This window comes from Ictalurus furcatus, chromosome 6 (assembly GCF_023375685.1).
Source record: "Ictalurus furcatus strain D&B chromosome 6, Billie_1.0, whole genome shotgun sequence".
NCBI lineage: Eukaryota > Metazoa > Chordata > Actinopteri > Siluriformes > Ictaluridae > Ictalurus > Ictalurus furcatus.
This window is the reverse complement of record NC_071260.1, coordinates 31,738,643-31,753,267: the sequence shown is the minus strand read 5'-3', so window position 1 is coordinate 31,753,267 and position 14,625 is coordinate 31,738,643. Positions and strand designations below refer to the sequence as shown.

The 14,625-nt window shown below is 41.9% G+C and overlaps 1 protein-coding gene across 1 annotated transcript; it reads right to left on the bottom strand.

Moving 5' to 3' along the window:
- Nucleotides 1-9,014: 9,014 nt before the first annotated feature.
- gatd3 (glutamine amidotransferase class 1 domain containing 3) lies at nt 9,015-13,766 on the bottom strand. The gene is made up of 7 exons (XM_053627685.1): nt 13,438-13,766; nt 11,185-11,237; nt 10,831-10,941; nt 10,614-10,733; nt 10,405-10,497; nt 10,105-10,260; nt 9,015-9,948 (listed from the first exon to the last, which is right to left on the bottom strand). The coding sequence occupies exons 1-7, from the start codon at nt 13,558-13,560 to the stop codon at nt 9,819-9,821; spliced, it is 786 nt and encodes a 261-aa protein (XP_053483660.1). The 5' UTR covers nt 13,561-13,766; the 3' UTR covers nt 9,015-9,818.
- Between the last annotated feature and the right edge of the window lie 859 nt (nt 13,767-14,625).

The window sequence follows — 14,625 nt, the reverse complement described above, 5'->3', positions numbered from 1 at the left end:
CATATATGTGTCTGCTAAATTAATATCTGTAAATGTGTCGTTATCGGGTGTCATAGGGCTATAGGGTGTCTTTCCGGTTGTGGTTGACCTACCCATGATTACATCATGAGAACTACAACCGGTGATGCAAATGGAGTTCGATGAAGGGGGTTCCTGTGACAACAGGAACAAATCAATAAAATCAGGATGTGTAGTTTGTAAGAAACTTTTTTCTTATACTTAGGCCAACATTAAGCTCTGGTTTTCCTGTAATCCATTTCTACTTTCCTTTCAAAGGCATTGCGTATTTGTGACCGTAAAGTCACAAAGTCCGGTGAAGATCAAAAACGTCCTCCTGTTAAGTGTCTACCCCGTGTTACTGTCCTAAACACAACTTCAAGCACTTTCCTGATCTAATTAGCAAGCCCCTGTCTCTTCTCATTTCATCCTCGAGACAGAGATCAGTTCCTTAACCTCGATCCTGTCTGTTAGCCTCGCTAACTGCTGCCATTTCTGTCTCCCCCAGTGCTGTTCTGTTCACTTCATCATGGCAGGCCTGTTAGGGTTCACCTTTTTTGTCATCTAAGGTGAAGAACCCTTCTCTCGCTCTCTTTTTGCCCATCACTGTCCTCCTGATCTCGATATCTCTGACCCCCTTGTTTTCAAGGTTTCATCCTGAATCCTCCCACAGTGACAATGCAGCCATTAAAGCCCCATTGTCCTTTATTAATTAACGAGCGCCGTCGTCCTTCTTCTCTGCCTCTTCGAGCACGTATTTGGGTAAACGCAGATTAGCATATTCATGAAGCAGCCAGCTTTGCGGCAAACGGACCGTCTCTGTTTTGGCCCTTGTCATTTTGTCTCCTTCCGTACATAACCCCATTTGTTGGGGCCCTCGCAACCCCATTAGCGCTTCTGATCCCCCGGACGCCAGGAGAGGCAGACAGAAGAGCAATGTTATAGTTACACACTCCACTGCTGCCATTTCACGCTTCACTGAGCCCACCCGCACAATACCTGCCTCGCATTACACACCCAGACTGCTGGGTCTATGTTACAAGTTTATTTGCACACAATAAACAATGCATGGCTAGTGAGAGATCGTGCCAAACGTCTAATGAAGCCTGACATAAAAACAGCTACGCAAACATTCCCAGGCTCAAATGGTCACACGATAAATGACAATAATAAATTCTCATAGTATATCAGATATACAAGATCTTCATCTTCCACTGCCACTTATTTGTTTTATAGATGCCTTAAAAAAATGAAAATCCACTTTTCTTGTTTAACATAACGTTAACATATAGCTGTTCACTGATTGGATTGTGAAAAGTGAGTGTTTTAAATCAAACCTGGACACTAATCTGCTGTTAATTGTTGAGGATTACTGCTATTAGTTAATGTTATTATTAGTATTATTATTAGTAGTAGTATTGTTATTATTATTAATATTAGTTTAAAAGGTGTCGAATTCGATAGACAGGGAAAATGTGGTGAAAAAACTTACGTCTTAATTTAAGGTCATCCTTAATAAATGATAGCAAAATATCATGGCAGATTTAATTATTTATTCATGTGGAAATGCAACAGAAACCTGGGGTGCTAATATTTTCAACATGAAGGTCACTTCAGTTTCTTGACAGCAAAAATGAGGTGTCAGCTGAAATGAAGTGTCAGGTATGTGGGTTTTTTGGGGTGGGTGTTGGGGGGGCGGTGGGGGGGTTGTGTGTGTGTGTGTGTGTGTGTGGGGGGGGGGGTGTTAGTTGGACTTCCTCCCAATAGGCAGCCTTATTAGTCATTATTAGTCATTATTAGTCATGTCCATCACATGCAGTCTCAGTAATCTCTTAACATTTACCACTCCCAACACACGCACACACACACACACACACACACACACACACACACATAGAAACAGTTTCTCTCAACCTCTATCCCTCAAACACACGCATACACGCGCACGGACAGCCACTCAAACACTAGCACTCCCCACCAATTTGTAGCCTGCACAGTCACATTGTTTGTTGGGGCTTTGCGGTGCAGGCTGCTTCGTTAGCTTGGCCTTTAACGAGCAGCTTAATTGAGCTGTCTATCGGGCCACCTGTCACCCCCTGCCTCATTAGCATACTAATGCACCGACATTGTGCTGCTGTGACAGGCAGAGAGAGAGAGAGAGAGAGAGTGAGAGAGAGAGAGAGACAGCAAGATGTATCTTTTCAGCAAAAAAAAAAAAAAAAAAAGCAGACCAAGAATTAGTTCAGGAGTTTGTTTTCTTCTGAAAATGTTAATAATAAATATTATTTGCATCACTCAGTTAATATTGATAGAGAGAGCGGGAGAAGGAGAGAACGTTGGAGAGAACTTGAGCTCATGGCGGTGGGTTTTGTGAACGCTCAAATAGCTTGACAGGTATTGTTATGTGTGATTGGGGTATTCAGTTCAAGACCACAGCTCTGCCACCAAAACTACTGGACTGAAATGCAGGAAAAAAAGGGAAAGAGGGACGGCTTATGGGATGGATAAATAAAGGCACACTAGCACTGGGCTACAGTGGTTATCTCTAATATACGATAGTATGTACGATAGACACACAAAAAGGCAAACACACACACACACACACACCTGTGTGCATATCCAAGCAATCCATTGCTGCTACATTACACATCTCAACCCCTGAATCTTGACTCTGACCTTCATGGGTAAAGTCCCTGCCAGATGGAGAGCTGTCCTTCTCTGGACGAAATGGTTATGAACTCTGACCTGAAACAGCCTGACCATTCATTCTGCTAGCCAGACAGATCGCTCTGAGAGGGCAAACACACACACACACACACACACACACACACACACACACACACACGTCTTACTTTCCTTCTGAGCAGCTTCTACCGACATGAAAATCTAACCCTACCCGACCCTAACCAAAATGAAACCTTTCCCCTCTAAACAAAGTTTTCCTATTGGGGACCAGCCAACACTGTCAGACACACCCCTCACCACCACCACCCCACAGAAACAGTCACACTTAAATCATCATGCCATCTTATGCATGCACAAAAGAAGTAATAGACGAATCAATAATTGTGCACCGTCCAATCAGTCATTACTTTTCAACAGGAAAACAAGTCAAATGAGTGTCCACTGCTTCATGTCACTGGATATTCCCATTTCCAGCCTCAATAGCCTATCCGGGTGCGTGAGCTTGTCTAGGAGGGTCTTTGAGGTTGACACGCACTAATGTGACAGCAGAAAGCTGGCATGAGGAAACCCAAATACAAAAGACGAGAGGCACCACGCTGGGTCTGGCGCCCCTGCTCATTTCCAGTCCCAAAACTTTCGGAGTCCGAAAGTGCAATAAGGAAACACTGACAGGAATGAAAAGTAAATAATAAACACTTTTAAATATGCTGCTTTGTCTGTAATGCAAGACAGGTATATAACCGCTTTAAAAACTACACTCCAGGTTAAAGACTGGAATTCAGGTCGTCCTTATTAACGATTAAAAATATTGAGGATGTTGAGGATAATATTATATTAAAGAAATAGAAGATGCATTCATACTTTATCAAACTGTTGTTGTTGTTGTTTTTTTGTTTTTTTGAAAGAGTGAAATCCAGTCTTCTGTGTGTTGCATGGACCTCAGTAATGTTTTAGAGTCTTAATATTCAAATGCGAGGAAGAAAAAGGCAACAGTGACTGGCAAACACAAAGAAAAAAAAAAAAAGAAGTGATGTATGAGAGGGGGTGCACGAGATTGAAAAAGTAGCGATGAAGAGAAAGTCACATCCACACAGTGGACGCATTCAGCTCGCCCTATGAATAAGCTGCACGAACAACCATATGCTAATCAACGCATCAACACGCCATTTACACGTCGAAATCACCCAAGTCTGTTCCTGTCTTTCTTTTATTCTATTCTTCTTGCCTCTTTCTTTTCCCCCTTTTTTTCCTTCTCAGCCCTGGCTAATTATCACGTGTCATTCTCTTTGATAGTGAGTCTCTTTCGTGAATTAGTACAATATTGCAGACCCCCGCCCACTCCCCCGAAGGCCCTGCTGCCCAAACCCCCCTCAGAGCCGCACTGCATTGGGCCACCTTGCGCACGTATTGGCCCCGGGTTTCTCTGTATAACACTTGTCACCAGCATGCATATGGAGATTGGAGCATCTATTTTAGCTGCTAATTCCCCCTCTACTGCTTTCTTCACTCCAAAGGCCCCTCACTGTGCGCCTCCCACCATCACATGCAGAGGATGCTGGGACATCATGCTGAGAGCAACACGGCGTCCCACTATTGAGGCACATGGGAGGGGTGGCCAGGGGTCAGAGCAGGGATACACTAGCAGACATTACACACTTCCCTAAGTTCGATAGTTTCAGCCGAACCCACTGACCAGCTGTTGATTGTGTAGCGCAAAAGGACCGCACTTCTCTTTGCAAAGTGACTTAGTCTGTGCAATAAAACAGGAGTCATCTGTACTCCTCCTCATGAGAACGATCATCTGCATTTTTCCTTTGTTCATTTCTTTGAGCTTCGTGTAAAAAAAAAAAAAAGTCTTATATAATGTGTTGGTAGTAATATAACCCTGAAGTTAATCGTACAAATCCAAACCCACAATCAAAGTCACTTTAATTCATTAAACGGGCAAATAAGGTTGCAAAGCACATGATGTCATGAGAAAAATAGTCCTCTTTCTCTGCGTGCTGTGTAGGACGGCCCTGCTGTAGCGGGACAGACACTCAACAGCATAAGCCAATCAGAATAAGAATGAGGAATGTAAGCTTTCACACAGGGCCTAATCCACCGACCGCCATGTCACAGGCCACTTCTGCACAAATGTATGAGGTTGAGAAGTGCTGTCTGTATGTGTGTATATGAGAGAGAGAGAGAGAGGGAGAGAGAGCGGGCGAGTGCGACTGGCATGCTCTTGACCCAGAGCAGTGTGCTGACTAATCCGCTGATCAGGATGCCAAGAGGTTTGTGGGGTCTGAGGCCCTGGGCTGGCCCCTGATTGACTAGTCCTCTCACACTAATGCAATGAGGCCTTAGCCTATTCACACTCCTGCTAGTGCATCCAGCCTCTCACTCCACTAACACACACAATTCATCTCAAGCTCCAAACACACACTGCTGACCAGAGCACAAGCAAAGCACATACCCACATAAGAGCTGGACTAGTTTAGAAGAGACGGAGAAAAAGAAAGCAGGTGTCTGGCTAAAGCCTGTCAAAGGGTAGGTGGTGTGACACTGCCAAGAGAAAACAAGCAGCCTGGAGTTGAGTGAGGAGGGCTAAGGTGTGTGTGTGTGTGTGTGTGTGTGTGTGTGTGTTTGCTGTGTCAGCCTGGCACACAAACACTTAGCACTTGTCCCTGTGAGAGTCGTAGTAGGCCCTAAATCCCCTCGATTTGTCCTTGTTTGCTCAGGCCCCCTGCACGACTGTGGGAAGGGAGCGGATATATGGATAAAGCGACGCCGTAAAGAGTAAAGACAACCCATCAAAGCACACTCTGCCTGGGAACGGGAGATATAACAGGCCCGGGCCGAGAGCAGGTCTCCCTCGCGGTGTGAAGTAACAGGCGGTAAGACTGCATCTGCCTGACGCTTAAGCAGAAAAAGTGACGGAAAGAAAGGCATCACAGCTCTCTGGGAGACCGGCTCACCCTTCAGGAGGGAGAACGAACAAAACAGCACAGAGATGAAGTAAGATCTTCAAACAAGCAGCTGAAATGAATGAAGAGATTGATATTTTAATCCAGACTTAGTCCATGCTGGAGCAGCAACTTTTATGTGTAATGACCCCTGAACATCAGCGTTCTTATCCAGGAGCACCACAGGTTTGATGCATTTAAATAAGGTTCATTGTTGCTACATGTATTAATAGTGAACGATGACAAGCTATAGTATCAGAATTTATTGTACTATAAGGGTTTTAATTCATTGTTTTAGCTAAACAAATCGTGTGTGTTACGGATTACGGGGCATGCAACTGTGTTCCTACAAAGCCTGCTCTAATAAGATGTGGATAGATAAACAGGAAATGAGAGCATGTGTCTGGGTGGACTCCACGTCACTTTGGGGCGTGTGTTTCTTGCAGCATGCCATACGATGACCGGAGCTAGTGGTGATCTATAGAACTAATCCTTTTACCTCGAGTCCGCCCACATCAGTCTCTACTTCTTTCCTTTTTAAAACAAAACAAAACAAAAAAAACCTTTGCATCACTGCTTTTCTTTTCACGTCTTCGCAGCTCCAACTGACCCACCGAAAAGTGCTTTTATGTGTCAAATAAATGACCAGATAAACATATGGAAATCAGTCTTGATTCAGGAGTCTTTAGATCACTGATCTTTAAAAATTCACTCTCTAGCCCAGTCTTTAACTGCTTGGGAGTCTAGCTAGAATTTAGAAGGCATCATCACCAGTAATTACCAATATTCAGACACTTGAACATTATTGAGTCAGGATCATAAGCATTATTACTAGAAATGAAACACTTTTAGGTTTTAAACTAAAGTTTAGTGTTACTCTAAGAGGATTTGCCCTGCGTACAGTACTGACAGGCCTCGTTGGTAGGTAGGCGGATGAGCTGAAAACAAATGTAGTTGGAAACACGTGTTAGAAAGCCAACATAAGAATCATATACGATAATAAGCAGGAGGCTTTACTAAGATAACATATTATTAGGCAATCATTCACAGGTGCTAGACAGTAGATTTGAAAACTACCTATATATATATATATATATACATACACACGACCCCAATTCCACTAAAGTTGGGACGCTGTGTAGAATGCAATGATTTGCAAATCTCATAAACCCGTACGTTATTCATAATAGAACATAGAAAACATATCAAATGTTTAAACTGAGGAAATGTACCATTTTAATAAAAAAAAAAAAAAAAAAGAAGAAGGTGATTTTGAATTCGATGGCCGCAACAGGTCTCAAAAAAGTTGGGACGGGGAGCAGCAACAAAAGGCTGGAAAAGTAAGTGTTAAAGCTAAAAAGAAACAGCTGGAGGTTGACTGGGAACAGGTCAGTAAGATGATCGGGTGTAAAAAAAAAAGAGGATCTTAGAGAGGCGGAGTCTTTCAGAAGTAAAGATGGGCGGAGGTTCATCAATCTGAGAAAAACTGCGTCTACAATTTGTGGAACAATTTCAGAATAATGGTCCTCGACATAAATTTGCGAAGACTTTGAATTGATCACACACACACACACACACACACACACACACACACACACACACACATATATATATATATATATATATATATATATATATATATATATATATATATATATATATATATATATATGTATTGGATAAGCAAATTTGTGTGTACAAAGTTTTTATGGTTAAGGATTAACTGTAGGCTTAGCATTCACACTTTATGACTTCATTCATATGGAGTCAAACAAAATCCATGTGATTTTCAGATTGTCAAGCAGCACCTTCAAGCACTGCATCCAGCAGAGGGTCCTGCCATGACCAAGTTTTTCTTTTTTTAATTGTTTTATTTGTTCTTAAGGGTAAAGCATTTAGTCGTGGAAACTAAATTTTGTTCAATGGGATTTAAAAACAGCAAAACCTAGAAACCTGTATCAGAACGTGAAATAGGATTTATCATTCTGAAATAACAAAAACAAACAAAACAAACAAGCAAACAAAACAACAAAGCAGACAGTTGTAGGCTTATATAATATTACAGCAGCTGGTCAGTTTCTTTATGCTAGCACACTAACAACCTATCAACACAAAGTGAATGTTTTGGTCATCAGCAGCTAGCTGACTGTCATTCAAACTGCCTGTCATGGATGTGTTTACTACACGAAGTCCATTATGCTGTATGGTGGTGTCCCTTGTTGTGAATGAGTGTGTGTGTGTTTGCGTACATGATGCCTTGCAATGGACTGGCATCCCGTTCAGAGTGTATTCCTGCACAGTGTTACTGAAAATAAAAAAATGAATAACATTATCAAGGCTGATGTTATGATAATGTTACACACATGACTAGGAAGTTATCTTTCTGATGTAAATCTATTGCATGGGTTTGATTTGTACTTTTCTTATTATTGTGGCTTGGAAAATATTTCTATCATGATGTTATGTTAGCGTCTCTGATTATGCATGGACAGTTGTGCCCAAAAAGTTTGCGTACCCCTTGCAGAATCTGCTAAATCTTAATACTGTTAATAAAATGAGAGGGATCATAAAAATCCGTGTAAACTTTTGAACAGGATGATCGGTGTAAATTGTTAGTATTTTGTCTTCTGGGAGACGTGTAAATATCTTATTTAGCGTCTGAAGGGCGGTACTAAATGAAAAAAAAGATCTTCAAATAAAATAATAATTTACAACCGATCATCCTGCTCAAAAGTTTACACCCCCCTGGATCTTAATGTATCGTGTTGCCTTCTTGAGCATCAGTGAGCGTTTCCACCTTTTGTAATAGTCGTGTACGAGTCCCTCAGTCGTCCTCGGTGTGAAAAGATAGATCTCGACATCATATAGCCGCTGTTAAAGGGGTCAAATATGCAGAAGATGCAGGAAAAGTAAAGAATGTGCCGGACCTGGAGGATTTTTCTGAAGAACACCGGGCAGTTTAACTGCTCAAGACAAATAAGGGACTCATGAAGAACTCTCACAAAAGATAAACACATCATGTCGTGGATCATCCAGGTAACGACACACGGGATTAATAATCAAGGGTGTGTAAACTTTTAAACAGGTCATTTTTATAAAATCAGCTATTATCTTGTCTTGTGGACGGTATGTAAACATCTGTTATGTGAAATAGTTTATTCAGGACAGGACTAAATAAACAACAACATGGGAATTTTATCATCCGTCTTATTTTGCTAACACTATTAAGATTTAGCAGATTCTGCAAGGGACACGCAAACTTTTGGGCACAACTGTTTATCCTTTAGCATTATTGAAATCTACTGATTCGTGTAGATAGCATTTTTCCTTTCAAACCATCATGCTGATGAGTTTCCAAATGTTTATGACAGTGATGTGCAACATGTGTATGAGGTTAGTGGCTGTGAGTGGAGAAACCTAATGACTAGAGCCAGTCTCAGACTCGGGCACAATGCATTATAATACCCATAAAACAAACAAAAACAATGTTTGAACAAGGAAAAATAACTTTAATTGTAAGCATATTGGATATTAACATATTACATTCGTGTACGTATTGCAGTTCTCACATCGTCAGATCTTTTCTTGAGCTCCATTGTCAACCACATTTGCTCTTCCTGTGTCTTATCTTTTGACACGGCTCACCTACAACACACAATGATACACAGTGCAAGACCATGTAAAGTTACACAGAAATCCAGGAAGGTTTTTTTTTTCCTTTTCTCTCAGATACATAATGACTTGATATTAAAAGATGAATTAAAACACCATTTTCCCCCTTTTATTATTTTAATCAGATTCTAAAATGACATTTCATAATTCCACACGCAACAAAAAAAAAAAAACTGTTTTAATTTTGTGTACAAACAAATGAGATCAAAAACTGTTGAAATAAAGCATATTTTTTTCATTTAAAAAATACTGGTTTACTCTAGTTCCAGCAGTGGCGTTCTCAGAGCCAGTCTGGTTGTGACACTGCACCATCTAGTGGACATTATGAAGAACTAAAACGATGCGGAGATAGGCTTTTGATTAATGATGTCTGTCACTTTAATCATGCTGGAGTTCTGTTTAGACGTGAGCTAAAACTTTATTCACATATCACTCTGCGATATGAAGAAAAATATTCTTTTTGCAAATAATAAACCACAAAGAGTCTAAGGCTTGTTGAAGGAAGCCGTGCGCCACTTATTTCCCAGTCAGCTTCAGGATGTCTCTGACCATGGAACCAATCCCGTCAAAGATCAGGTGCAACGCCGTGTCACACATGAACGCAGGAGAGGTCACCACTTTATTCTTTGGGTCAACATGTGCCTCGTGAGGGTCAAAGGTTAAGGCTAAGTGTTTACCAGTTGTGAAATATTACCATAGTCAAATTTCCTAGTAAATAAATCTCTTGAGAGGAGAGGAGATGAAATGTAAAGGCATTAAAAATGAAAGAACACAACATCTGACATGTGCGAAGAAGGATATGGTGACGTCTTTGACTTTGTGTTTGGCCCCGAGCGCAGTGATGGCCTGAGCAGTGCCGGCGTATGGCCACTTTCCCCCTTCCTCTTCCTCGTGGCCCACGGTCACTTCCACACCGGGGAGCACCTTCGCTGCTAGCACCGGAGAGATACAGCACAATCTGGAAACCATGGGAGAACAACATAAGCGCTGCACGCCACAACTGGACAACTACAACAGCCTAAAGGTGGTTTAGCAGGGCAAAAACTAATCACAAGGAAATATCCTTCCAGTGTGGGAGGAAATAAAACATCAGCTTACTTACCCAATAGGCTTGCCTGCTTTATGGAAGTCCTTCAAGACACGTTCCACCTCCTTATTCACGGCACAGTCACTTCCGTCGACAGCAAACGTCGACCTGATAAAGTCATAATCATGGAGCTTTGGAAACACGTTAAGGAGATTGCTAGCGTATAGATATGTCTGCTAGAATGTCTGCAAACTCAAAACATGAATCGAACTAGCTCCCCTTACAGATTTTTAGCAGCTCCAAAGCCTCCAGGGAAGATGACTGCATCGTGGTTAGTGGCACTCAGCTTAGCCAGGTCAGTGATGTTACCCCTGGCGATGCGAGCTGACTCAGCTAGGACGTTCCTGCACACCATACAGGATTATGAAAATACAATAAGAAGCAGAGTTAAAGAGAAGACCGAAGGCAGTCACGGTGTAGAATCTCCTCTCTGTTGATTACCTGGACTCCTCTGAAGGCTGCCCCTTGCTGTGGTCTATAACATGCATCTGAGCCACATCGGGAGCATACATCTGGACCTCTGCACCACCGCGACTCAGATGCACAAGGATTCTGTACGCATACATATTTCTGAGTGAATATGTCCTATAGAATTCGTAGCGGTGATTCATGCAGGCTTAAAAATTCATTGGAGCAGAGAGACTATTTCCAAAACCTCAATAACATTCCAGATAGTACTGGACTCCTAGTAGTATGTTTATCTACACAGCGTGGACATGGAAATGTGTGAAATAATATTCGGTTATTATCTTGATGTTTGGCAGCATGAGGTTCTGGTTGCAGCCCGATACTCACGCTGACGCCTCATGGATCTCTGTACCATCATACACTCCACATCCAGACAGCACCTGGAAACCAGGACAGTCAGAAGGTGAAGTCCAATGACAATCCATAGGAGTGATCCATACAGTATAAAGGGTGCCAATAGTAACATTGATACAAGGTGAAATACAACACTTCATTTATCTTCCAGGATGCCCTCATGCCCGTGTTACCTTCTAGCTGTCCATTTAGGTATATCGTCACTGCTAGTCCCTGCTTGATCACAATGGAAACCCTTTTAAAGCACCGTAGGATAAAAAGTATACCTAATAATCTCTCTCTCGCGTGCGCTCGTAAGTCAAGTCAAAGTCAAAGGTTGCTTTATTGGCATGGAAAATATTATGAATACTATTCAAGGAATTGAATTTGTGCGTAAATGCCCAATTGGGTATTCATTAACATGTCTCATTGAGCGAGATCTTGGTAGTTGAAGGACAATATCTCACGGCAAACACAGAAGAATGCCTTTGAAAGCTGACAGAAGGGGTTCCACGACGGACATTGCGACCAGGATGTCTGAGCTTTGCATAAATTTCACTTCTGGCAAAATACACCACATGGCCAAAAGTTTGTGGACACCTGACCATCACTCCTTCATATGTGCTTTTTGAACATAATATTCCAGATTTATTCCCCCTTTCCTGTTATAATACCCTCCAGTCTTCTGGGAAGGATTTCCACTAGATCTTGGAGCGTAGCTGTGGGGATTTGTGATCAATCAGCTACAAGAACATTAGTGAGGACAGGTACTGATGTCGAGTGAGGAGTTCTGGGGTTCAGTCGACGTTCCAGTTTGTCCTAAAGGTGTTCGGTGAGATTGAGGTCAGGGTTCTGTGCAGGACACTCGAGATCTTCAACTCCAAACTTGGCAAACCATTTTGTTTTACGGAGCTTGCTTTGTGGACCGGAGCACTGACGTGGTGGAACATGTTCAGGCGTCTTAATTCCGGTGAAGGGAAACTGTAACGCTACAGCATACAAAGACAATTGTGGCAATAGATTGGGTTAGAACAACGTACCGTATGGGTGTGATGGTCAGGTGTAAACAAACCTTTGGCTACAATATAATGTATATTTAGACAGCTAGACCAGTGACAATGAATTACCTCTACTCATATCTCTAAAACAGCCCTGGTAGCGCTCCGAGCGCTGTTCAAAATGTGCGTCCAAGTTAAAGTTTTGATCATATGTCTGTCTGCATGTCTCACGCAGAGCTGCAGGAATGTTTAGGTCAAGCACAAGAACCCATCCTCATACATAAAGGTGCATCTCAAAAAATTAGAACATCGTCGAAAAGTAAATTTTTTTCCTGTAACTTTCATATATTGTAGATTCATTACACTTGAAGTGAAATATTTCAAGCCTTTTTTTTGTTTTAATCTCGATGATTACGGCTTACAGCTCACGGAAATCAAACATCCAGTATCTCAAATATTCGAGTAAAGAATTTATAATACAGAAATGTCGACCTGATGAACAGTATGTTAATTTATGCGCTGATACTCGGTCAGGGCTTTAATCCTTTTGCAGGAATTACTGCATCAGTGAGGCGTGGCATGGAGGCGATCAGCCTGTGGCAGTGCTGAGGTGTTCTGGAAGTCCAGGTTGCTTTGATAGCCTTCAGCTCGTCTGTATTGTTGGGTCTGGTGTCTCTCAGAGATTCTCTATGGGGTTCGTGTCAGGCGAGTCAGCTGGACGATCAAGCACAGTAACACCACGGTCAGTAAACCAGTTACTAGAAGTTTTGGCACTGTGGGCAGGTACCAAGTCCTGCTGGAAAAGGAAATCAGCATCTCCATAAAACTCGTCAGCAGATGGAAGCATGAAGTTCTCTAAAATCTCCTGGTAGACGCTGCATCGACTCTCGACTTGAGAAAACACAGTGGACCGACACCAGCAGATGACACGACACCCCAAATCATCACTGACTGTGGAAACTTCACACTGGACTTCAAGCAGCTTGGATTCTGTTCCTCTCCACTCTTCCACCAGACTCTGGAACCTTGATTTCCAAATGAAATGCAGCATTTACTTCCATCTTCCCCGTGACTGTGGTTGTGTACTGAACCAGACTGAGAGATTAAAGCCTCAGGAAACCTTCACATGATAATAATGAGCTGATTAAAGCTCTTCTCAGGTCGAAATTTCTGTATTATAAATACTTTATTCGGATATTTCGAGATCATGTGACAGTTTATAAACTGCACCAGCTGACCCAGGACTCACCACTGCTACTTTGGCACTGCTGAACTTGGCACTGGTGTGGATGAAGCCCACAGCTCCCGTCTGAGCAGAAGGCTTCAGCAGAAAGGTGTAGGGCCTGCAGACCAGTGAGCGAACCGCCAACATCTTCACAATAATAATAATAATAATAATAATAATAATAATAATAATAATAAACTTCAAACACGCTTGGTAAACTCGTACAAGGTCAAACCATATATATATATATATATCTCAATATATTTCTCTCTATAAATATTTCTAACTTAAAACACCGTATAGAAACGAATTAGTTTTATATCTACAACACGGTCTACGGATTGTAGCAAGAAGTTGCTCGTATCGTCCAAATATTACGGTAAATTCTTCCTCTGCTATATTTCAATCCTGTACTCAGCGCTGTAGTGACACCTAGTGGTTAGAGGATGTCGTGGCGTTTAACCTGACCACAGCAGGAGTGATTCAGTTATGGAGATAGGCTGATGCCACGCTCCTTTTAGTCAAATGCATTCGATTATATTGACTGTACTTCTTTTGACTTTTCTACCTTGGTGTATCTGTATCACAGACGATTGCTTTAAGACTACGCCTGTTAAAATCTTATTAAAATCCATCAATTTTCTGTATCATAGGGTCACGGGGAGCCTGGAGCCTGTCTCTGGGGATACCCTGTATGGGGTGCCAACCCATCGCAGGGCACAATCACACATTATGGACAGTTTAGAGATGCTAAATAAATGTCTTTGGACTGCGGGAGGAAATTGGTGTACCCGGAGGAACCCCCCAAATGAGTCAATGAGTGAATGAGTGCTTCAGGATGGGTTTTGCCAGTCATTGAAATGTAAATGAGCAGGACTGACATCTCAAACATAAATATATCGATGCCAGTCAGACTCTCTGAATGCTCAGAGCCGTCATCAGTCGAGTAACCTAATCTATAACAGTTTTTCACAACTAGTACATAGTACAACTAGGAATCGAACCCCCAACTCTGGAGGTGTGGGGCAAACACGCTAACCGCTAATTCACCGTGCGCCCTCATGTTTGTAAATATTGTCAATAAATTGCAAGTATATAAGTTATGTTTAATATATTTTTTTATTTATAGGTCTAGCTGCTTTTTTTTTTTTTTAGCTTGGCATGGCAGACACTGCTAACAGTGTTAACCTCATTTTAAAAGCTCTTACTTAG

Bases quoted from the DNA above. Each gene is read 5' to 3' on its own strand.
- gatd3 (XM_053627685.1), bottom strand. From the start codon at position 13,560: ATGTTGGCGGTTCGCTCACTGGTCTGCAGGCCCTACACCTTTCTGCTG. The intron at 11,238-13,437 runs GTGAGTCCTGGG...CCTGGTTTCCAG, and splicing joins GCAGTGCCAAAGTAGCAGTG to GTGCTGTCTGGATGTGGAGT. The intron at 10,261-10,404 runs GTAAGTAAGCTG...CATGGTTTCCAG, and splicing joins AAAGCAGGCAAGCCTATTGG to ATTGTGCTGTATCTCTCCGG.